This window comes from Gymnoscopelus braueri, assembly GCF_963280865.1.
Source record: "Gymnoscopelus braueri genome assembly, chromosome: 11".
NCBI lineage: Eukaryota > Metazoa > Chordata > Actinopteri > Myctophiformes > Myctophidae > Gymnoscopelus > Gymnoscopelus braueri.
Genome location: NC_137613.1, coordinates 23793078 through 23816469, shown reverse-complemented (window position 1 = coordinate 23816469; position 23392 = coordinate 23793078). Strand labels below are relative to the sequence as shown.

Genomic DNA, 23392 nt, shown 5'->3' with positions numbered 1-23392 from the left:
AAATACAAGGCAGATGGAAGGACCCAGATGCAGACTCAGAGACACAGGAGAAGGTAAGTGGGAATTATTTATTGAAGAATTCACAAACTAAGTACAAATGATCACTGTCAATGCAAAACAGAAGCTGAAGGAAAATAGAACAACTGAGAGGCTTTTTTTTTAGCACAATCTCAATAACTCGGTAGCCAGTGTGGTCTAGAATGATTACAGAACACAGTTGTGCATTCTCCTCAGAGCTACACAAAGATTGAGTAGGGCTTCTTTGAATCTATTTCCAATTTCTGAACAACACGTTTAAAGATAATACTGTTTTTGTTAATACTGTATGATCCTGCATAGTATCATGACATAGCAGGACAATAATGACAGGGGTGCTTGTGCTAAAAGAAGACCAAGGTCATACAAAACAACAGCTGTTCAATTGAAAGAACGTACAATCACACTAAAGAAATCAAATCAAATTCAAAAGTTCTGGGAGAATCATTTGGACAAACATCCAAATATGCTTAACTGGTCGTCCAGGTCCTCCATGCCCAAACAGACAGGTCTGTATTCTTCAGTCTGACATTCTTCTGAAGTGGGCCAATACTCTATCCATGTCCTCTCACCTAGCACATACTCATACCTAAGGACAGAATATATGAAACATTACTACTTATATCCAGTCATAACTACAGTATGCTGTGAAAAGGCATTCACCAGTGTAAGATTATGTCTATAGTTAATTCCTCAGTGATATTTCTACTCAAAGTGTCCAAATGGGCCCTTCCCTGTCCGAGTTACAAATGGATACATTAACACTGATGAGTTTACTGTGTAGTATCAATAACGCTGCTTTTATGTTATACAGTATGCGTTATACTGTATGTACAATACATATCTTGGATTTTTCTTTGTTTTAGTTTTAGTTTTTGTCCTTGCTTTCATGAAAGACAACGAAATGATGGAGCTTGCACAACAATGAATTTAACCCACTGAGTTACACCTGTATTCTGATTCTGATTCTATAGACTGGTAAATGATTTACACACACACACACACACACATACACACACACACACACACACACACACACACCGAAAATAGTCAATCTACAAGCTCACAACATTTTGCCACGTGATGCGTTGAGTGATGTCATAGAGTGAATAATGCCATTTGGTTGTGTCACAAAATCTTAGAAAGGAATAAACAAATGAACAAAGCAGTCTGGGTGAAAACCATATCTGATTGTTACAATATACTGCACACACTTGTACCACAAGAGGGTCAAAACAAGAAAAGAAGAAAGAAAAGACACGAAAAATAACAAAATATCACAGTATTCATTTGTTTCACAATTTTGGAACACATTTTTTGAATAACCTTGTCTATGCGAGTTCCTAGAAAACCCTTATATAAAGACAGACTACGATTTTTTTGTTTTTTAAATTAAACTCACACTTGTTTGTCAGCAATCAAGTACAAATCGTCTGCCGTGCCCATGATGAGGAAGGTCTTATCTTTCTTCAGTCCTAAAGACTCCCTGCAATGGGGAAGACTTATAAATGCACGCAGCTGGTTCTGAACTCCCGCATCAGTTCCTGTAACAAACAGAAAATAAATGCAGTAAAGGTGCTTCACACAAATCAGCCTCAACCTCACTTTTTCTGTCATGTCAAATCCAAATGAAAAGAAACGTTGCGCTAAATCAAGTAAAGACAATACTCGTTTTAAAACAAAAAAACATGTTTCTTCTTTGAACATGTAACATGTGATACAGTAGTTTAGTTGCGCATAGATGTTCTGTTCTGTTCTGTTCAGTTTATTTTTAGCATTTGGACAAAGAATACATATGTGTATGTACAGTAGTGCATTTAAGAACAAGATGGTGGCACAATTTCAAACAAGTCCATGGTACAGGTAGGTAGTCAGGTCCATTTGACATAATGAGAGTCCAAGATGCAGAAGAAGTGGACAGGGAGAAGCATAATGCTTATAAAGCCCTGCCCCTGGCTCAGATTGCATAAATACATTAAATCATCACAGTGTTAACAGCACACTCCAAGGATACATGAAGTCAAGATTCATGATGGCAAAGAGCTACTGTAAGCGGAGCATGAGTGTCAGTGTGGAATGCATGGGCGGCGCAGGTCTAGCTAAAAGTATGATAATAACAATAGACCAAGATCAATAAATAATATTAATAATTATGTAGTGACTATATATTAATAGGTATGACATAACTATAAGGTATTATAATATATACAAGATAACACTTATAATACAATAATATAATAGATTTATAATAAAATGATACTAGATTTATAGATATTTATAAGCATAATTATAATTAAGGTATTATAGTATAAAACAATATAGCACTTACTTTAGATGTGTATGTATAGATACATAAATTACAATGACATGTAGTGAGTGTGTGACAAGAAAGACACGGTTCAATTATTAAGATTTAAAAGGGAGGAATATCTACCTTCCTTGAGAACGTTCTCTATGCGCATCTGGTAAATGTCCACAGATGGACCTGCTTGAAAATGTTCCACTTTCACTTTGTACACTACAAGAGAGACAGGTTTCATACTGTTTACGCAACACAAAAACACACATGGATGTATATACATATACACGCACACAGTTACTAATACAGGAAGGCACTCTTACCATAATCTACTCTGTTCTTCCCTTGACGTTCAACGTGGCAGGCCATAGTAATTCGGGCATCATCGATAATTATGTCATCGATAATTTTGTCCTTCTTCTGTTTACTGCAGTTCTCTGGAAATGCACAGGAAATAAAAGGATTCTGATTAAGGTGTAGGTGGGAGATAAGGATAAGGAGATACTGAATGTGGATCTTAGGAGCCTTTTTTGGATAAAGTTACCTGTATGACAATCTCATGCTGTTACACTTACGTTCAGCACATACACATACATCCCCTCGACAGAGCTGTAGTAACTCTCCTTGTGTCCTCTCTGGGCGGTAGTATTTTACACATGGTTTCTCTGCAAAGAGACACAGGGTGAGAGCTATCAATATGTGCCATCCTGGTCTGATTTGTTACTGATTTGTATTGCCTGAAAATGAAATTTGAACAAAATATTCCTTAAACACAATTAAAATCTGAAATGGTCTTCCCCTTGAGATTAATAAGGCATGTGTGTGTGTGTGTGTGTGTGTGTGTGTGTGTGTGTATATATATATATATATATATATATATATATATATATATATATATATATATATATATATATATATATATATATATATATATATATATATATATATATATATATATATATATATATATATATATACACACTCACTCCTTAACTCACTCTCTCTTTCTCTCTCTATATATGTATATATATAGAAAGAGTGAGTGAGTGAGTTAGTGAGTAATTCACTCATGCAAACAGTGATGTGACTTGCAAACGACAAACAAGTGATGGAATACCGATCGAGTGTCATTATACATTCATTGTTTTTTTGGGGTTTTTTTGCAGACACTTTTTGCCACCTCTACAAACTGCCGCTCCAGGCAGTCGCCTGGGTCGCCTGCATGGACGCACCGGCCGCGTGTGTGTGTGTGTGTGTGTGTGTGTGTGTGTGTGTGTGTGTGTGTGTGTGTGCTTACGATTATAGTACTCATAAACAGACACAGCTGCAGATTGCAAGATGCCCACTTTCATTTTCTGGCTGATTCTAAAAGCGATCTCTTCTGGCCGTTCATGAGAAACCTGGATGAAGACAAACAAAATGGTGACATACAGAGACAGACAGTTACAGTGTGCGTGCGTGTGTGTGTACGTGTATGTGTATGTGTGTGTGTGTGTGTGTGTGTGTGTGTGTGTGTGTGTGTGTGTGTGTGTGTGTGTGTGTGTGTGTGTGTGTGTGTGTGTGTGTGTGTGTGTGTGTGTGTGTGTGTTAGATTATGAGACCCAAAGAGAGAGAGAGTGAAAGCATACCTTGTCGAGGTAGATGATGATGGAACCTTGTTCAGACAGAGCTTTGTCAATTTCATACTTTGAAATGGTGCGTGCGACCCCAGTGGACAGCTACACACACACACACACACACACACACACACACACACACACACACACACACACACACACACACACACACACACACACACACACACACACACACACACACACACACACACACACACACACACACACACACACACACACACACACACATATTAAGTCTACATATAATTTTTAAGATCTAAATCTCTGTTGGAACCATGCTCCACTAATACTCTTGTGTAGGCCCTACCGTGTCCAGATCTTTCTTGTCCACAATAAAACCAGTTGGTATGTGGATATCCAAAATTGTCATTGTTGCATCTTTATAAATGTCCTTATACCTGTGGGGATAATGGATATAATTGGTGAAAGAACAAAAGAACAAAGGCTGGTGAAAGGGACATTACTGCCTCAGTTTTTATAGCAATTTATACAGCCTTTTCCAAAGTTTAAGAATCTTTTAACACCACTTGAGATTTTTATATCAATGTATACAGCCCTTTCCAAGGTTTAAGAACTTCTGAACACCACTTTAGAGGAAGAGAAAGAAATGAATCTTAGAAGAACATTTTGAGAATAATTAAAGATGTGTATGGTTGCGTAGATATGGCATTTGAACGTAAAGGTGAAGAATGAACAGGAAAGAGTGAGGACAAAGTGAGGACAGAATGGAAGTAGGGCTTGAAATTAACAAAACCCAAATGCTGGTGCAAATTAATTGCGGTGGGTAACGCTGTCAAGTGTCATGTGAGTCTTTCCTGGATGATTGAGCTTCTATCGGGTAACTAGGTATAATGTCATGTCAATGTAATTATTTTGCCTATTATTGAGTGTCTTCGTTAAATCAGTGTGTTCTTAAGGATCTTTCATTATTACACAACAAAATTCAACAATGGTCGGCACTCTGAACCGACACTATTGTACTATTGTATTCAAATTTGGAGAAATATTGTTTCAGAACTTGTGGCGGTGACAGGTAATCTATCGCTCCAGATATTTCAACCATAGCCCATTACTTTAAAGGTAGCGTAAGTGATTTACTTTGGTTAAAATAAGTGTTAACTAGCTCTATATTCTGATAGCACTCATTGCTAGTGTTTGTTCAGTAAAAGGAGTCTCCCATGTCTCTCCAGCTCTTTCTTAAACAGAAAATGCATTTCAGTGCTCTCTCCTGATTGGCTTAAGTTTTTTCACCTACCTGAAAATGTACTGTATATTATGTTTACTAAAGAGCTGGAGAGACCCCTGTGACCGAACAAACCCTCTGTAGCAATGATTATCAGAATATAGTACTTTAACCTTTTTAACAAAAACAAATACCAAAGAATATCACTTACTGTAAGTCAGCCGTCAAAATATTATTGCTAAATAACAGACAACTGTCTTGGAATTATTTATTTAGGCTACATAATGGGTGTAGATTTGGGGAAGCACTAATCTTCTTTTATATGGTGAAATGGAAAATGTAATCAAATGTCTAGTGGGAATGCTGAGTGATTGATAATTTAATGTAGTAGCCACATCTGCTAACTAATTTCAAACCCTGGAGAGGCATAAAGTTAAACAAATGTGTAGAATGTCAAGACAAAATGCCTTTCACTTTACTTACAAAACCTCAATTTTCAGCATGTATACATCATCATCACCACCTACTTTCTCTGGTGGAGAGGAAAGTGTTTAAACAGGGTATCAGTCGAAAAGATAACATATGCAATAAAGTATACAGTATGGCTGAAAAGACAGATATCATACCAACACATGAACACACACACACACACACCCACCCACCCACCCACACACCCACACACACACACACACACACACACCCCCACACACACACACACACACACACACACACACACACACACAGACCCCATTTCACCTGGGATGAGTTCCACTGAGAGGCTAAACTTCTGACAGTCACTCTCCTTTTCCTTTGGTAGAGCATAATAGAGTGACACAATCTGTGAACAGAGTCAAGTTTAACCCATTAAGACCCGAGGCCGAAATTATTATGTAATTGGCCACCGACCCCATCTCAAAATATTTTGATCCAGGGACCCCCAGAAGCAAAAAAAGATTTTGACACATCTTTTAGCGGGGCACAAAGTAACGCGCTCTGAGCTTGTATATCTGCTATTTTTGAATAGCTAAAATCTAAAATGACACAGATGCTTTCCCGTTTTAATGGGTTAACAATGAACACTAACAAACACTGTGCTCCAGCTGTATCCTTTCTTTTATTAAATTTTTTTGAGTAGCCAATTATTTTTGACCCCCTTTTTCTCCCCAATTTAGTCGTTATGCCAATGAATTCCCACACACATTTCTGTGTTGTCACTGCTGTCGTATCCTACTGACTCACCTGCCAGTAAGGAGCCCCCACCGGGAGGACATAAAGCCTTCGTCCTACTCCTCCCGCCCGACACTCCCTGCTGACAGGTGCCACCCAGTCCGTAGGAATACATGCAGTGACATTTATCACCCTCCCCGACCGGCTTCTCTCCCCTGAACACGGGCCCATTGCGTTCGCACAGACGCCTGACAAAGCCGTATGCACCACGGTGGATTCGAACCCACAACCTCTGTGATACTACTGTATCCTTTCTACTTGCACATTTACGTACTCACGCACGCACACACACACACACCTCGCTCATAACACAAACTAAACTAGAAAAGTGTGCTCCTCAGCGTGCAGATCTCTGCCAGGCAAAGTTGCCTCCCCATGGCATGAGGTGCAGCCACCTGGACACAAGGAAACTGAGGTGATGAACGACAAGACGATGCAATTTGCATTTGTGCAGAAGTGAACTTTGTCAGGATACCAAATATAGATACGAGTACACAGCACAAAAAGCAAGTGGGGCTGAAGAATGGTGCTTACAGTGAGAGTTGCTTCTCCATTTCCTCTGGCGGTCACATTCAGGTTCTGTGCATTTTTCTCCTGTGTGAGTCAGGGAGAGTGTGTGTGGGGGTGTCTCGCACGCACGCACGCACGCACACACACACACACACACACACACACACACACACACACACACACACACACGCACACACGCACACACGCACACACGCACACACGCACACACGCACACACACACGCACACACACACACACACACACACAATGAGCAAATATAAATGATCGAACATTACACTTTACATTGTGTGTGTGTGTGTGTGTGTGTGTGTGTGTGTGTGTGTGTGTGTGTGTGTACAGTGTGTGTGTGTGTGTGTGTGTGTGTGTGTGTGTGTGTGTGTGTGTGTGTGTGTGTGTGTGTGTGTGTGTGTGTGTGTGTCTGTGTGTGTGTGTGTGTGTGTGTGTTTGTGCGTGCATGTGTGCATGTAATATCACTTTTAGTCTTCTTGTGGTATAGATATTGTTTCTGTTGAAGTTGAGATTGTCTGGACGTTTCCTGCCAGCCACTGAGATTTCCACATCCAGATTAACGTCAAGTTCATTTACATCTATATCGGTATTGGTCCAGTACTCGGCTAATGCCTGGTACACTACCACGGTGGCCTAAAAGAAAATCAGACCCAGAGAGAGTAAAATAGTTAGATGGAAAGAGATGTATGTGATGGTACTACAGTTAACCACCTGGCATCCACTGGGCATTTTATTCACAAGCTCACAACTCTTCGCAGTGCGACTGGTTGTGAGAATGTAGATGTGTGCGACAATGAAGCAATGAAACATGAGAGGCAGTTGCCCTTCACAGCCGTGCCAACCTTCTGTGGGCACTGAGGTAATTGAAGTTCTAGACTCATACAAAATCTGGGTATTTTGATTAATGACTACCTCACTTTTCAAGGTTGAATTTGGTTTTTTTGTTTAAAAGAAGAAAAAATTAGGCACCTACTTTAGAAACAATATTTTATTCTCTTTTAAAGCGACTTGTCACTGAAACCTTTTTATCTGGTTGGATTATTGTGATCGTTTGTATATTAATTCTTCCATCAATGTCTGCATATGCTTGACACAGCTTATAATGCTTCCTTGAGGTTCATTACAAACTGTAAAACTCGGAATCATTGTTACTAACACTCTTGTGCAGGATGGCCTGCTCTAACAACTCGTATAGGCTCAGTCATTTTTATTTACAAGGCTTTTCTTGGTAAATAAAAACTGTACTGTTGGACATTACTCTTTGCGTTCTACAGACTTCCTCATGCTTTCCGTCCCACAAGCCCCTACGGAACTTGAGAAAATGGCTTTTGCGTTTTCAGCCACCGCAGCATGGAATGATCTGCAAAGTACCTTGAAATTAGATCAGCTGATCCCGCTAAACGCTTTAAAATCCAGATTAAAAGAGCTGGAGGCAGATTTTATGAACTGTCATTGTTTTGTGGTGCTATAATTGAAATATAATAACATTCATATTTGTTATAGAATGTTATAATTATTCTTATTTTATTTATTCTAGTTTTTCTGTGTTGCTTGTTTTAATTTGCACTGCTGTCTGTTGTGTTCTAGGGCTCTATTGGATTTTTTTTTTAATAGTTAGTTAAATAGTTAGTTAAATAAAGGTCTGCATGTGTTACCTGGCTGTTGGAATATCCTCCATTATATGTCCTGTGTTGGTTCAACCATTTGACGATAGGTTTTGCCTCCTCAAAAGCCTTCATTCATAAAAATAAAAAAGAATAAAAGTCATTAACTGTAGATTGGATTTTCCACTTTCGCAATTATCAAAAAAAATACCAAAGATGATAGCTATTGCACAGCACAATGAGCCAGTCAGACAGCAGAGAATCTCACCTGTGCCTTGACCAGTGCTAGAAGAGCATAGCCTGTAGCTTCCAGGGTGTAAGGTTGACCATTGCTCACGGACCAGTGGTTACCTCCTGAGGAACTCAAACACACAAATAAGTAACCTTGATCACTACTATGGGACTGTTGTTACAATAACTATTTATCATTCCCTACATTAAACAAATGTTAAAAACTGTATTTGATTGGATCGAATTGCATTAAATCAAATAACTCTGTATTCAAATGTATCGTCCCTGAATCATAGTGTAGCCCATGCATGTATCTAGATACATATCGTCTTATAAGGGAGCAATGCACACTATAATGTCTTCTGTTCAGTATGCACAGTATGAGTATGGTTACTGAAAGTCACCTGACGCAAACCTGAGGAGAACGGCCTTGTTGAACTTGTTTGTATCGGCTAGGGCTAGGGCGTACGATGTGATGGCAACAGCATATGTGGTAGTGAGCCCCCGCAGACGTCCCTCTAGGTAAGCCACTGCTTTGTTTATAGATGTTCCCATATGCTGGACACATAATATAAAGGACAGTGTCAAGGAATTCTGGATCAGTCAGTAATCGATGAGGGAAAAGGAGTCAGAACATTGTTTGTGGCTCTGCTACACTAAGTGGAACAGAGCCTTGATTGAGTCATTAGTATCATTGTTAACACAACATTACACACAACATTACACAACTATGTCAATATGGGCTGTGGTGGAAAAAGGTTAATTGGGCCTGATTCACTAAGCTTGTTTACGCCCAAATGTTGTACTTATGGGCTTTTACGCAAATCCCCACGTTACAAGTGTGATTCATCAATCTTTTTTTGTCTGTGAATTTTGACAGGCGTCCGCTTTTTCTCACATCTGATAGACTTACAGTACACGCTTTTTACACATTTACAGCTTAGTGAATGAGGCCCATTGTCTTTGTGTTTTGTCCTGCAAAACTGTGTTTTGTCCCTTTTCTAATCACTTCTCACCGCGGTGGATTGAAACCCCCAGACTCTGCGGTGGTAAGCAGCCACTTTAACACTGCGCCACCCGAGCGCCCGCATAAAAACATTATTTTAACACTTCATTCACACTTTTTTTAAATCATTCTTCCTCCTTATAATAATAATAATAATAATAATACCCAATAATCATGTATTAGGGAGAAATAGAACCAGGGTACCCCATGTTTAAAGCTCCATTCATTCGTTGCTATAAGGTTGCAGGGAGGGGACACGAGAAAGGGAGACAGAGAAATAGTGTTTGTTTGTGTGTGATGTTTATTACTCACCACAGAGGCAATACAAACTTTGCGGGCTTCTAGCATGGCGATGAGCGTGAAGGCAGTCACAGATGTCTCAGTGTTCAAGCCAAAAGGACTCAGCTGAATTTATGTATAGACATAAAAATACACTTCATCACTGTCGGGCAGAAACTATTTATACTTTTGTATACGTTTTTTAAATAAATCATTGCCATATTTTATACTTTGTCAGTGTAAAATCGTGTCAAAGTAATGAAAATATGCCCATCTAAAAGCTCACCAGAAGCTTGCAACGTGTTGTGAGTTTGTAAATCTTCTATTTTTGCTATATTTATTCTTTCATTTATTGTTTTGAAAAGTTTAACTATTTTTTTAACCAACTATGAATACTCAAGGTCAAACTATTTTGGATGATTGCTATATTTTATTCTTGTTGTGGTTTGGACCACCTTGGATCCAATGGAACAAGGGTTCTTTTTTATATATATTTCCTGAAATGTAATGGTTTCGGTTTGTATGTAAAACGTTTTTATCGTGACATGGAAGTATTTTTGTCTCCGCCAGGCCGAAAGGCATGGCGAGAGAGTATATTTTGCCCCCTGTCCGTCCGTCCGTGTGTCCGTCCGTCCGTGTGTCCGTCCGTCCGTGTGTCCGTCCGTCCGTCCTTGTGTGTGTGTGTCATTCTGTCTGTGTACAGCTAATCTCCGGCACCGTTGGCTTGATTGCAGCAAAACTGTGCACACACACTCCCTGGATGACACGGCAGAACCTCTGCCCCAAATTTTATAGCGCCACCAGGAGGCCGATTTGTGCAAAACATATTTTTTGGCAGTACTCCTACAGATTTTGTTCAAAAATCCCGCAAATCGGTACACAGTATCTCTATAGTCATTAAACGAAACGGGTCTTTCAGATTTTTCATATCCCATCCTGATTGGCTAAAAATGTCTTCCAAAGTTTGCAGTTTGAAGAAAATGCCTCAAATCATGAACACAGCATGCAATTTCCGTGAAATTTTGCACGCACATTCCCATTAGGCAGAGGAAGAAATGCCACTTGAAAATGTTCAAATCAGCCTCATGGTGGCGCTATTACAGGCCGATTTGTGTTTTTACCTATAACTGCACCGATATGTGTAAAACTTTGTATGCGCACTCTCTAGAGGTCAAGGAAAAACCTTTGCCCTGCATTTTTCACATCTGCCTTTTATAGCGCCACCAGTAAAACGTATGTAAAACACTTTTTTTTATATTACGCCTTCCAATTTTATCCAGATTTCACACAAAACGGTACACATGATCTCTATAGTCATGTGATCAAGACGGATGTGTTTGATTTTTCATATTCCATCCTGATTGGCTAAGATTGACATCTAAAGTTGCAGTAGTGGCTTGTTTTGAACAAAATGCCGCAAATCATGAACGCAGCGTCCGATTGCGATCACACTTTGCACGCACATTCACACTATGTTGAGGAAAAAATGCCACCCTTTTAACATTGGCCTGTTATAGCGCCACCAGCAGGTCTAATTTAGCAAAATAAATGTTTTGAACAAAATGCCTCAAATCATGAATGCAGTGCCGTGCAAGGCCTAAGAAGAAATTGCACCCTTTCCACATTGGCCTATTATAGCGCCACCAGGAGACCACAATAACCTACCTGACCTGGCGGAGACCTGTGCTCCGAGGAGCAGTTTTTCTAGTTGTTCCTGTTTTATTAGCATCAAAATGAAAGATTTGTGTCATCCAGCATACTGTACTTACAGCATCTTCAAAATAGCCAGCGCTCTTCTGCTGCGTAATGAGCCACCTGACGGCGCCACAAAGCACATTATCATCCAGAGTCACCAGATTTCTTGCCATGGCAAACACCTTGACTACATAGGCTGTCAGCCTGGAAAAAGGAGAGGAGAGTTAATAATAGTTGTACTGTATGTCTACATGTATGTGAGTATATTGGTTATTTGGTTGGGGAAGCTCACCTAACTGTGCATTTACGATTTCCCCAGACTGAAAAACACCCTCCATGGTAGTAGCTAAGCTGTATTGTGTAGCCTGAACAAATACAAACACATGAACTTTTAGTTTTTAGAACAGCCGAACGTGAGGAACTATGCTTTAGGTCCTGTCCGTCCGTCCGTCCGTCCGTCCGTCCGTCTGTCTGTCTGTCTGTGTCATGGCAGCTGGCCAGTCCTGTCTGTCTATTAACTTCTGCTTGTTTGTCCATTAGGTTGGAGCTGCACTCCATAGACATATAAAGGTAGACGCCTCCTTCGGCTCTGAGGCATTGGTATCTTGGGCGCCATTTTAGAGTAGGCAAGCTTCCGCGTGTGTCACAGAAGGGGGCGTTCGGTAGGCCAATCAGAGGCAGGTGGGGGGTCTTTTCGTAAGAGGCAGCCGCGCAGCAAAAGTCAGATATTATGCGTTGTGATTGGCCAGTAGTCTACGCGCTGTGATTGGCCAGTAGTCAACGCGCTGTGATTGATTGGCCAGTAGTCACTTTGAATGGTAGCTTGCCTACTCTAAAATGCCGACCACGATACCAGTCGCTCCAACGAACTGCAGAGGCCAATGAGGTATCTAGGTTTCTATATCTATGCTGCACTCTGGTTGTGGGGAGGTGTGTTCTGGCAATCACCTGGCTGTCTTCCATCTTACAATTACCTGGCTGGCTACTTATAACTGGCAGTGACTGCACGCAGTGCTCAGTGATATCTTCCAGCTAGTGCACATGCTGGTGCAGCTAGTACTAGGTCAGTTAAGGTGTTTGCTTTGCTTAAGAACCAGATTCATTCTTGATCTCCAGTAACACTAGTTCTCATCCAAAGTCAGCCTGACAGCCTCCCACACAGCTCCAACCTGGACAGAAGACTGCAGAGATCTACAAGGAGGACTGCCTTTTGTTCTTTGCAACTTTGGACCTCTTTTGGTGAAATCCACCTTCAGTTATTACTTCGGCTTTAGAAGCCTGTACCTCAGTTATTGAATAAAAAGACTAAGCATCTCCTTGGTCTGTGTTCTGCATCTGGGTTCACTCAATGTCTGCCTTGACAGTCTGTCTGTCCGTTCGTCTCTAAGCAGCTGATCTCACGGGCACCGCTTCAGTCTGGCGTGTGTTTTTTTTCCTCCCGGATTTTTGTAACTTCCCACCGGCCCCTTCAACCCTAGTCCCTGAGCTCAATCCAAGAGGATAGCACTGGCCGGCTTTCCTCCGTGGTGGAAAATAGTGCTCGGCGCTGGCACTGCCTGGGGGGGTGACAATAACTTTCGATTCTGTCCCTACCGGTACATAACTCGGAACAGCGCTGAGCCGGGCAGTCGGCCCTAGTGTACTTTGCAACGTTTGGCACGACGACTCGCTCGCCAGTGCCTCTCGTTGCTCAAGTCCACTTCGAGACGGCGCGCCTCCATCAATGTAACAGTTTTTTGCCTAACTACTTCCTAACTTAACGTTAGGGGCTGTAGTCTGTTCTCACCAAGTGGGCAGAGTGGTTCGCTTCGCTGGGGGAAACACAAACTATCCTTTAACCTAACTTTAATCCTAATAAAATAATTTACGACACATTTTAGATTAGAAAAATAAACAATGGCAGAGGTGGGGATCGAGCCCGGGGCGCTGGTTTTGAGAGTCTAATGCTTAACACTGCACGTCACATAACTATGTGGTATCGCAGTGTTTTGGGAGTAATTTAAAGCGGTCCGCTCATGTGAGAGGCAGTTCCACATGCGTCACAGAAGGGCACATCACCAAGTTACAAAAATCCAGGAAGAAAAAAACACACGCCTTCAGACCTCCCAAAACAAACTGATACGACCACGACCACAAATCATGAATGCCGTGTCCGATTGGCATGAAACTTTGCGCAAACACTCCCAGTAGGCCATGGAAGAACAGGCACCCCACATGTTTCAAATCAGCCACATGGTGGTGCTATAACAGGTTGCAGCATATCCCTGGGTAGGCAACTCAGCTTGGCTGGGATCTGTGCTCCAAGGAGCACACTTGTCCAGTTTGTTTTTATTTTCACCACCACATCATCAAGGATAATCTGGAGGGATGACATGGAGCTCTTATGTTTTAGATTAGCCTAATCCTAAAATATGTCTGTGTATTCTTACCAGTCCTGATGTGTTCAAGGGCTTCAATGCGTTTGCTAAAACCCACATCTTCCCACTTTAGAATTGTATCCAAATATGTGGCGGCAATGACAGGAAAAGCCATATTGCCTATGTTCATCTCGCCAGAGCCACCGGGCATCCTTATGAAACCTTCCATAGACTTTCCACTGAAGGCATTCTCCACCAGCGAACTCATCTGAGTTCCTCCTACACAGAAAACATTTTACCTCAGTCCAAATGGGTGGTACATTGCATGGGTAAGAATAAAGGACACTGGTATTTCTAATTTAATAATAACACACAAATCTAATGAATAGAATGTGTCACCTGTTATTGAGATCTGTGTTTGGGTGGGTGTGTTTGGAACCAGTTCTGTCCTAGGAAATACGTGGTTGACAGTCACCCGCTGTATACCATCTGAAAGAGAAATTGTAGTAAACACTTTACCCCAACTTTAACCCCCCCCCCTTATTGCTATTTTTATACTGTCTTCACTCTGTCTTTTATTAATGTATTACTACTTCTCTGTACTTGTTCTCTAGTACATTCTGTGTTCTGCCTTCACTATGCATACAGTATAGCCACCCTTGCAGAGCTAGGCAGACAGTTAACAACAACAAAAAAAATCTGTTTGGAGGCAAAGTCTTGTTTTGGGTTTCTTCTTTAAATTATCTTCTTTGTTTTTTCTTATTTGTAGAACAGCAATGACATGGAAAACTCATTGAATGGATTTGTTAAAATGTGTAATGAATAATGTTTTCCACAGTAAATATGTTAACTTTTTAACAATGCTTTTAAAGAAATGAATTAACTTGCAAACATGAATTAAGCAGCTAAACATTCACACAGTTGCAATGATATGAAATTAACATACATGTACATAAACACATCCCTGATTTTGCTGGAAATAATAATATGCAAATATCTCCCAATATGCACAAATAAATCACTTGAGTGAAAATAAAAACACAACATTGCTCCCTATAATGGCATTACAGCATTAGCTCAGAGCAGAATAGCCTATAAGCTAAGATGACACACAGCAGCCTGCAGCCTAATGGTAAAGGCTAACAGGCTAACAAGCTAGGCCATATGACTGGTACTGATTAGCAACAAACATGACGTTTTTACCACAGACAGAATACACAGTTGGGCAGTGAAAAAGGTACTAGCAATCATGTTTCATCATTACTGAGACAATACATCACAAAGACAGTACTTACAGACACAGATGCACATAGCTTTGCTGTATGCTAAACAGGAAGTGAATGCATACTGCAGGTGTTGCCAGATTTTGCAAAAAAAAACAAGCGGCCAGGTCTTTGAAAACAAGCCCAAAAGAAGCAAGCAACTAGACTTAATTGGGCTTGCTTTCTATGTTTTTTTTAAACCAGTGGTTCCCACATTTTTTCATGGAAAGGAAAAACAAATTTTTTTTACCCATATTTTTTTGAAAATAACAGATCTACAAGCTCACAACGTGTCATGATGTGACACATTGTGTGCTTGTTGATCTGCTATTTTCAAATGGCCGATAGCTGGTAAAACTGAGCCTAGTTGCTTGCTTCTTTTGGGCTTGTTTTCAAAGACCTGGCCGCTTGTTTTTTTTTGCAAAATCTGGCAACACCTGCAGTATGCATTCACTTCCTGTTTAGCATACAGCAAAGCTATAGATGGGTTTCCGCGCGACGTCATCACAGAGCAGAGTGCGCAATCTGCGCATGCGCGGGGGAGAACGAACCGGAAGCGCCATTCATTCTGTTGTTATTTTCGGGATTTAGATAGGCATAATGCTGCTATTATAGGCATAATAGGCATAATGCTGCTATTATATACAAACAGATCCAACTTCCGACAAATCATTTTTATTGAGTAAAGAAGATATTACAAACTGCATCATTTAATCTACTTTCATTAAACCCGGTGAAGACCATTTCTTTTTATGAATGTACAATGGCCAGAGCTGCTGCGGGTAATAGCGCCCTCTACAGGCTCATCCCGCCACTGCGCGCGCATCATCCTCTCATGTTTACAAACAGGAAACCCATCTATGTGCAGCTGTGTCTGTAAGTACTGTCCTTGTGATGTATTGTCTCAGTAATGATGAAACATGATTGCTAGTACCTTTTTCACAGCCCAACTGTGTATTCTGTCTTTGGTAAAAACGTCATGTTTCTTGCTAATCAGTACCAGTCATATGGCCTAGCCTGTTAGCCTGTTAGCCTGTCAGCCATCAGGCTGCAGGCTGCTGTGTGTCATGTTAGCTTATAGGCTATTCTGCTCTGAGCTAATGCTGTAATGCCATTATAGGGAGCAATGTTGTGATTTTATTTTCACTCAAGTGATTTATTTGTGCATATTGGGAGATATTTGCATATTATTATTTCCAGCAAAATCAGGGATGTGTTTATGTACATGTTAATTTCATATAATTGCAACTGTGTGAATGTTTAGCTGCTTAAGTCATGTTTGCAAGTTAATTTATTTATTTAAAAGCATTGTTAAAAAGTTAAAATATTTACTGTGGAAAACACTATTCAGTACACATTTTAACAAATCCATTCTATGTGTATTTCATGTCATTGCTGTTCTACAAATAAGAAAAACCAAATAAGATAATTTAAAGAAGAAACCCAAAACAAGCCTTTTTTTCCTTTTACCTTCTGATGTTAACTGTCTTCCTAGCTCTGCAAGGGTGGCTATACCCATAGTGAAGGCAAAACCCAGATTTATTTTTTCATACAGTACAAGAATGTTTATTACATTTTCCAGCCATGTTTACATGTTTATAGCATAGCAGATTGTTTATTGTTTATTTTCATAAAGTACAATGTTTATTTAATTTATCAGCCATGTTTACATGTTTATAGCATAGCAGATTGTTTATCGTTTATTTTCATGAAGTACAATGTTTATTTAATTTATCAGCCATGTGTACATGTTTAAAGCATAGCAGATTGTGTATTGTTTATTTTCATGAAGTAAAATGTTTATTTAATTTATCAGCCATGTGTACATGTTTATAGCATTGCATATTGTTTGTTTATTTTCATACAGCACAAGAATGTTAATTTTATTTTTACACTGCAAGGGCCATGTTCTGTCTCAATTGTTGCAATAAATATTGGCATTTTCTATATCACTGCTTCTATCTCATTTATAAATGCTTTATAAGGCATAGATAGTCCTCACTTTAGATGGGCTCACGCTATATCAGTTATAAATGCTTTATAAGGCATAGATAGTCCTCACTTTAGATGGGCTCACTCAAAATACTTAACTAACAAGTAGTAACTACCTTAATAAATCATTCATTGAGTATGAATAAGTGCTTATAAGACATTTATTAACACAATCACTAACCATGTACAAATGTCCACATAAATATACAACCAAGTGGTTTGTATATGGTGTTTACTTAGACTTTCTAAATGATCATATGAACCATTAACAACTCATAAATAACTGGTTTGTAAATTGATATAATACCTATTTATAAATGTTGAATCTATCATTTACAAAGTATGAGAATACAATCATTAAGCACATTAAAGATTAGGTTATCAATGGGCAATAAAACACTTATAAGTGTGTTTACAAATGCTTATTGATGTATTATTAATGCTATATAAATGATGAATTCATGATGAATAAAGTACTTACTTGCTATATAAATGATGAATTAATTATGAATTAAGTACTTACTAATGCTTAACTAATTGTAAATCGTGTTTAGTTGAAAGGTTTATAACTGTGTTTACTAATGCTTAGTAATGTATGAATAATGCTATACAAATGATGAATTAATGATGAATTAAGTGTTTTAATAATGCTTCACTAATACTTAATAGTGTATAGTTGCAACATTTATAACTGTGTTTACTAATGCTTAGTAATGTATGAATAATGCTTTACTAATGATGAGTTCATGATGAATTAAGCATTTACTAATGCTTAACTAATGCTTTATAGTGTATAGTTATTATAAAGTGCTACCCAATAAGGATATGAATTTAAGTTGACTTTAAATTATGTAATGCAATTCTTTCTTTCTCCTTTCCAATTGCCATGGTGCCATGTTAATGAGCACGTACATACATACCAGCGATCAATGAAGTATCAACTCAACTCACTGTGTTTTGAAGGTTCCAGGGATATTGTCATTGGCATCTTTTTCAGTTCCCCTGCAGGCTAGCAAGCATGATAAAACATATTTAGTTGAAAAAGAAATAACTGACAAAAATATTCATCAGGAATTATTACCATTATGTTTGGAAATGATATACAGAACTGTACAAACTAGAAAGGGGCGTTCACTGGAGGACATGTCTCTGCCAGGCCGGGTGGCCAGTCTTTGATATCAATCATCTATGATGTACAACAGTGGTTCTCAAAGTGGGTTCTGAGTACACCCAGAGATGCTTGAGTTGAGATGCTCCAGTTGGTGGTCCCCAGCAAAATGAGTTAATTTAGCATCAAAATCTGTTTAACCATCTTTAACCCAATTGTATACTAAAATGTAGAACTTCTATTTTTGAGAAAATTAATTGAGAAAGATTTTGTATCATTTTTGATTATGGGTGCCCCTGGCACAAAATGGGGGTTCACAGAAATAAATACTGTGTAAATCAATTTTGGGGGTCATTGAAAAGCACATGTTTGCGAACCACTGTCGTACAGTATCTATGATTTATAACTCCATATTTGGGCATGGTTTCAGCCCGATTTGACCGTCATTCACTTCCATAATAACATTTAAGTTCTAAAAAATGACAGCTTGCATAAGTAATTAGCCCCAGAAAGACAGACACACAAGGGCGAAAACATAATCTCCCCCCTGTGTCTGTGTCTTGTGTGCACTTGGATTCTTCAATTCTGCCATGACCGTTTGTTTACATTGTTTCCCAGGGCAACGGTTACAAACTGTATGTCCATTATATATGTAGGCTGATGGCAGCGGTGTGATTGTTTACAGCCTGAAACAGTCTATGATGTCAGAGACCGTGCAGAATTTGTCTCACTTACCACCACCAGCAACTTCTTCTTGATTCCATCTCCAGCATATTGATCTTTAACTGTGCCTTTGACCTCAATGTTGTGCGGGCCTGCCTCCATGGGAATAATTACAAAGGGCACAGCCCGCGTGGACTTGCTCCCAACGACCACCTCCTGACGATACTTCTTCTGTCTAGAGGCCATGCTGCACACATGATCTGTTTCAAGCAGGTCCAAACGCACCTGGTCAGAGAGAACAGAGAGAGAAGAGAGAGACTTTTCAGAATACTGAAAACAATACACAGATTAATAATAATAATAAACTTTATTTATATAGCACCTTTCATGACATAAATGCAGCTCAAAGTGCTTTACAGAGCAAAAAAAACACACACAAAAAAAAGTATACAATACACAATAAAACAGTGGCAAAAAACAATTGCATAAAAATAATGGCTAAAACAATACATAACAGGCAGTGAGGCAGTGAGCAAAACAGTACAGACATGAATAACAACACAGAGATTTAAAAGAGAAAAAATCAACTAAAAGCAAGAGTGAAGAAATATGTCTTGAGCTGTGCTTTAAAACTGTCCACAGAGGGTGCCTGTCTTATGTGTAATGGGAGTTTATTCCAAGCCGTCAGACCGTAGAAGCAGAATGCTGCTTCGCCATGTTTTTTATATGACATTTCAGGCACTTCGAGTAGGCCTGCACTAGAAGACCTGAGGGGGTGGTTTGGAACGTATCTAGGGAGGAGGTCATAGAGGTTGGAGGGGGCCAGACCATTGAGAGCTTTATAAACAAGTAAAAGGATTTTAAAATCAATCCTAAAAACAACCGGGAGCCAATGTAGTGATGCTAAAACTGGAGTAATATGTTCTCTCATCTTAGTTTTAGTTAAAACTCTGGCTGCCGCATTTTGAACTAGTTGTAATCTGTCGGTTGTTTTCTTTGGCAGGCCAGAAAAAGTGCATTGCAGTAATCAAGTCGAAGCTCTCAGATTATACCCTATAGAGCATCGCAGTTCCCGCCCACTTCCTGGTTTTTCGTGGTGCCGGAAGGAACAACTCAATGCATTTTTCCCATTGACATTTCCAAAAATATTTATATCTATTAATTTAAGCCTCGAATCAAGCCATCATGACATGACATGAATCATGACTATAAAACGTTTGATTCTGAGATTTTTTTTTTTGGAAAACGGCAAAACAAAGGGTATTTATTAAATATAGTATATCATATAATTAAATATAAAATTAAAAAAAATCACAGAAAAAAAACGTTTTATGGTCATGATTCATGTCATGTCATGATGGCTTGATTCGAGGCTTAAATTAATAGATATAAATATTTTTGGAAATGTCAATGGGAAAAATGCATTGAGTTGTTCCTTCCGGCACCACGAAAAACCAGGAAGTGGGCGGGAACTGCGATGCTCTATACAGTATACACAGTAATAATTGATTTATACAGTATATGCTCTAGATAGATAGATAGATAGATAGATAGATAGATAGATAGATAGATAGATAGATAGATAGATAGATAGATAGATAGATAGATACCAGAATGGACTGAACTTACTGTGATAGAAACAGCATTGAGGTTGTGCAGGATTGCCTTGATTTCCAATTGTTCTCCTCTGACAGCTGAGTAGGGTAGTCTGAGGTCAATGAAGAATTGCTTTCGCGCAATCACCTCAAATGGTTCGCTCACGCAGATACCTTCATGAGAGCAACAAGAAAAGGATTGAAGAAGTGGAAGAGAACAAAAGAGAGTGATTTCTAACATGAGACAAAGTACGAAAAGCAACATGAATCAAGAAAGAAAAGTGGTCCAATTTCAAAGAATTCCAGAGACAGTTATATTAAGGATATCAAGACAAGATAAGAAATCAAGACAAATGCAGAAGCTGTTGCATGACAAAAGTCTGGTCAGGTGTATAATCTTATTCAAATGAGTGGTTCTTACCATGACTTTTTGACAGACTTATACCAGTTAGCTGCCAGGTAGTGATTGAATCTGGCAGGCGTTTACTTTTCTGTTCTGTTTCTATGTATACACTGAAACATAAAGGCATTTCTTTGAGCATAATTATGTTGCATTTGCATACCGGTATTTGTGTGTCTTTTTCCGCTGCCTTACCATTCAACATTTGAAGAACAATTAGGCAATTGGACCACATCAAATAGCCAGCTCTCATCGAACCTGGTACGTGAAACAATGTCATTGATATCCTCATAATCATCCTTCTCCGTACCTAAGTTGTCAGATGAAAAGAAATAAGATAGCGTCATCTCACATTTTACTTGTTACTTTGTTGTTTATAACCAGCTTTCTCTCCAACTCTCACAGAATAATCGGTTGGATCCAAACCAGTCAGGATTCAAACCAGCCCACTCCACAGAAAGAGCACTTCTCGCAGTCACAGAAGCACTCTGCTGCCTATGCTGCCTCCCACTCTACAGTCCTGATCTTAATCTAGACCTATGAAGTGACCGGAAGTGACCGGTCTGTCAGAAACTGACGGTCCCCGGGTCCCAGTCCCGACCACTTAGGTTCCGCATTGAACTTTGATAACTATTACATTGGACTTGGACCACACACTGACATTTTTAACATTCCTGTATTAATTACTAGTCGATGTCCTATTAGACCAGTATATATAGACCTATTAAGCCAGTATAATCCTATCCTATCCTATCCTACTACTCTAATTCTAACTCCAATTGACAAGACCTCCAAAGTACGTCCGGGGTTGGTCAGCACACGATCTCTCCACTTGCCTCCAAACTTGCCACAGACTATTGATCAGTGCTCTGGCTAATACCTAGGCTTCTTTCCCCACCTTGATCAGTGATCAGACTCTCAGCTTGACTGATTCCCTGATGGGTCAATCAGACCCTCAGCTTGACTGATTGATTGGCAGGGCTTCGCATAACGTTTATGCCGGACTTTGCCGGCAAAGGCTGCCGTCCTGGTTCATAAATATCCCTTACTATAATATAGCCAAAGCATGTTTCCTTCTTTCTTTCAAGAGTAGGGAGGGGTGAGGAGAGGAGAGAAGTGGGAGGAGAGGAGAGGAGAGGAGATGAGGGGAGGGGGAGAAGAGAGGGGAGAGGAGAGGAGAGGAGAGGAGAGGAGAAATTATTATTTTTAGATGTCGCTATGCTCAAGTACCTCACCCCTTGTGATCAGCTTTTGATAGAGTATGCATTTTATCTTTATCTTCCCTGTCGGCCAAGCTGGTGAACGTACAAACAAGTAGCTGCCTTTCCTCTTTCCTCGTGTCTCCCCATTCTTCCCATGTATTCACCGGTTCATAGTGGAGCTATCTGCCCTGTACCTCCCCTGTCTCTTACTGCGAGCAAGGTGGAGGAACTCTTGCTTCTTGTCAGCTCGCTGGCTGGTCAGATTTGTGCAGCAGTGTAGGAAGGCGTCAATACACTCTTGGCCGTCTACGATGTACTCGCTGCGACGCTGGCAGTCATAAGAGAGTGGGATGTCTTTCATGCCATCCACACAACACTTGCGCAACTCATCTTTGTACTGACTCTCTGGAAGGGACAAGACACAGGGGAGGTGGGAGAGAAGGAAGAGCAGAAGATACACAGGGATAAGGTGGGAGGTAAGACAGGTGGAGAAGGAAAAGACCAGCAACAATGATCTTCAAACATGTTAAACTTTTACAGTGCATCCCATTGAATATACATGGATTAACGTTTTCAGTCACGCTGACTGATTTCAGTCATTTGGATTCCAAAGAAGTTAATATGTCTTCCATGGAAGCATGTTGCACAGCAAAAATAGGCTATCTACAAGCGTACTTTCACACATCAGTTATTGTATGAAGTATGGGGGAACAACTATAAATCAAATATCAATCCAATATTGCTACTCCAAAAAGAAAACATCAGAATTGTCAACCATGCAGAATACTACGCACCAACAACAACAATACTACACACCCTAAAACTACATGATCTTAATACTGCAGTCACAATGTACAAAGCACATAACCATCTGCTTTCGTGCTATATCCAGGAGCTGTTTGAGTCTAGAGAGAGTAGGTATAAACTAAGGGGATTCGGTATTTTTAAGGGGACTAAGGCAAGAACCAATAAAAAAGGTAGATGCATAAGTGTCAGAGGGGTGAATCTTTGGAACGGCTTGGACGATAAACTAAAAAAGTGTAGATCAATACATTTAAAAGAATGTGTAAATCTAAA

General features: G+C 39.7%; 1 protein-coding gene across 1 annotated transcript in view; it reads right to left on the bottom strand.

Moving 5' to 3' along the window:
• Positions 1 to 201: 201 nt before the first annotated feature.
• Positions 202 to 23392, bottom strand: part of LOC308095539 (complement C3-like) — a 40722-nt gene continuing 17531 nt past the window's right edge. Inside the window, exons 13-32 of the mRNA XM_080442594.1 lie at positions 22510 to 22720; positions 21135 to 21226; positions 20748 to 20887; positions 19187 to 19403; positions 14166 to 14372; positions 12029 to 12101; positions 11811 to 11940; positions 10075 to 10167; positions 9161 to 9314; positions 8794 to 8879; positions 5912 to 5993; positions 5639 to 5687; positions 4280 to 4370; positions 3964 to 4053; positions 3633 to 3735; positions 2911 to 3000; positions 2659 to 2772; positions 2471 to 2554; positions 1439 to 1580; positions 202 to 625 (exon numbers count right to left, since the gene is read on the bottom strand). Coding sequence (XP_080298720.1) covers positions 481 to 625; positions 1439 to 1580; positions 2471 to 2554; positions 2659 to 2772; positions 2911 to 3000; positions 3633 to 3735; positions 3964 to 4053; positions 4280 to 4370; positions 5639 to 5687; positions 5912 to 5993; positions 8794 to 8879; positions 9161 to 9314; positions 10075 to 10167; positions 11811 to 11940; positions 12029 to 12101; positions 14166 to 14372; positions 19187 to 19403; positions 20748 to 20887; positions 21135 to 21226; positions 22510 to 22720 — 2393 coding nt within the window. The 3' untranslated portion in view covers positions 202 to 480. The remainder of the gene's footprint in view (positions 626 to 1438; positions 1581 to 2470; positions 2555 to 2658; positions 2773 to 2910; positions 3001 to 3632; positions 3736 to 3963; positions 4054 to 4279; positions 4371 to 5638; positions 5688 to 5911; positions 5994 to 8793; positions 8880 to 9160; positions 9315 to 10074; positions 10168 to 11810; positions 11941 to 12028; positions 12102 to 14165; positions 14373 to 19186; positions 19404 to 20747; positions 20888 to 21134; positions 21227 to 22509; positions 22721 to 23392) is intronic.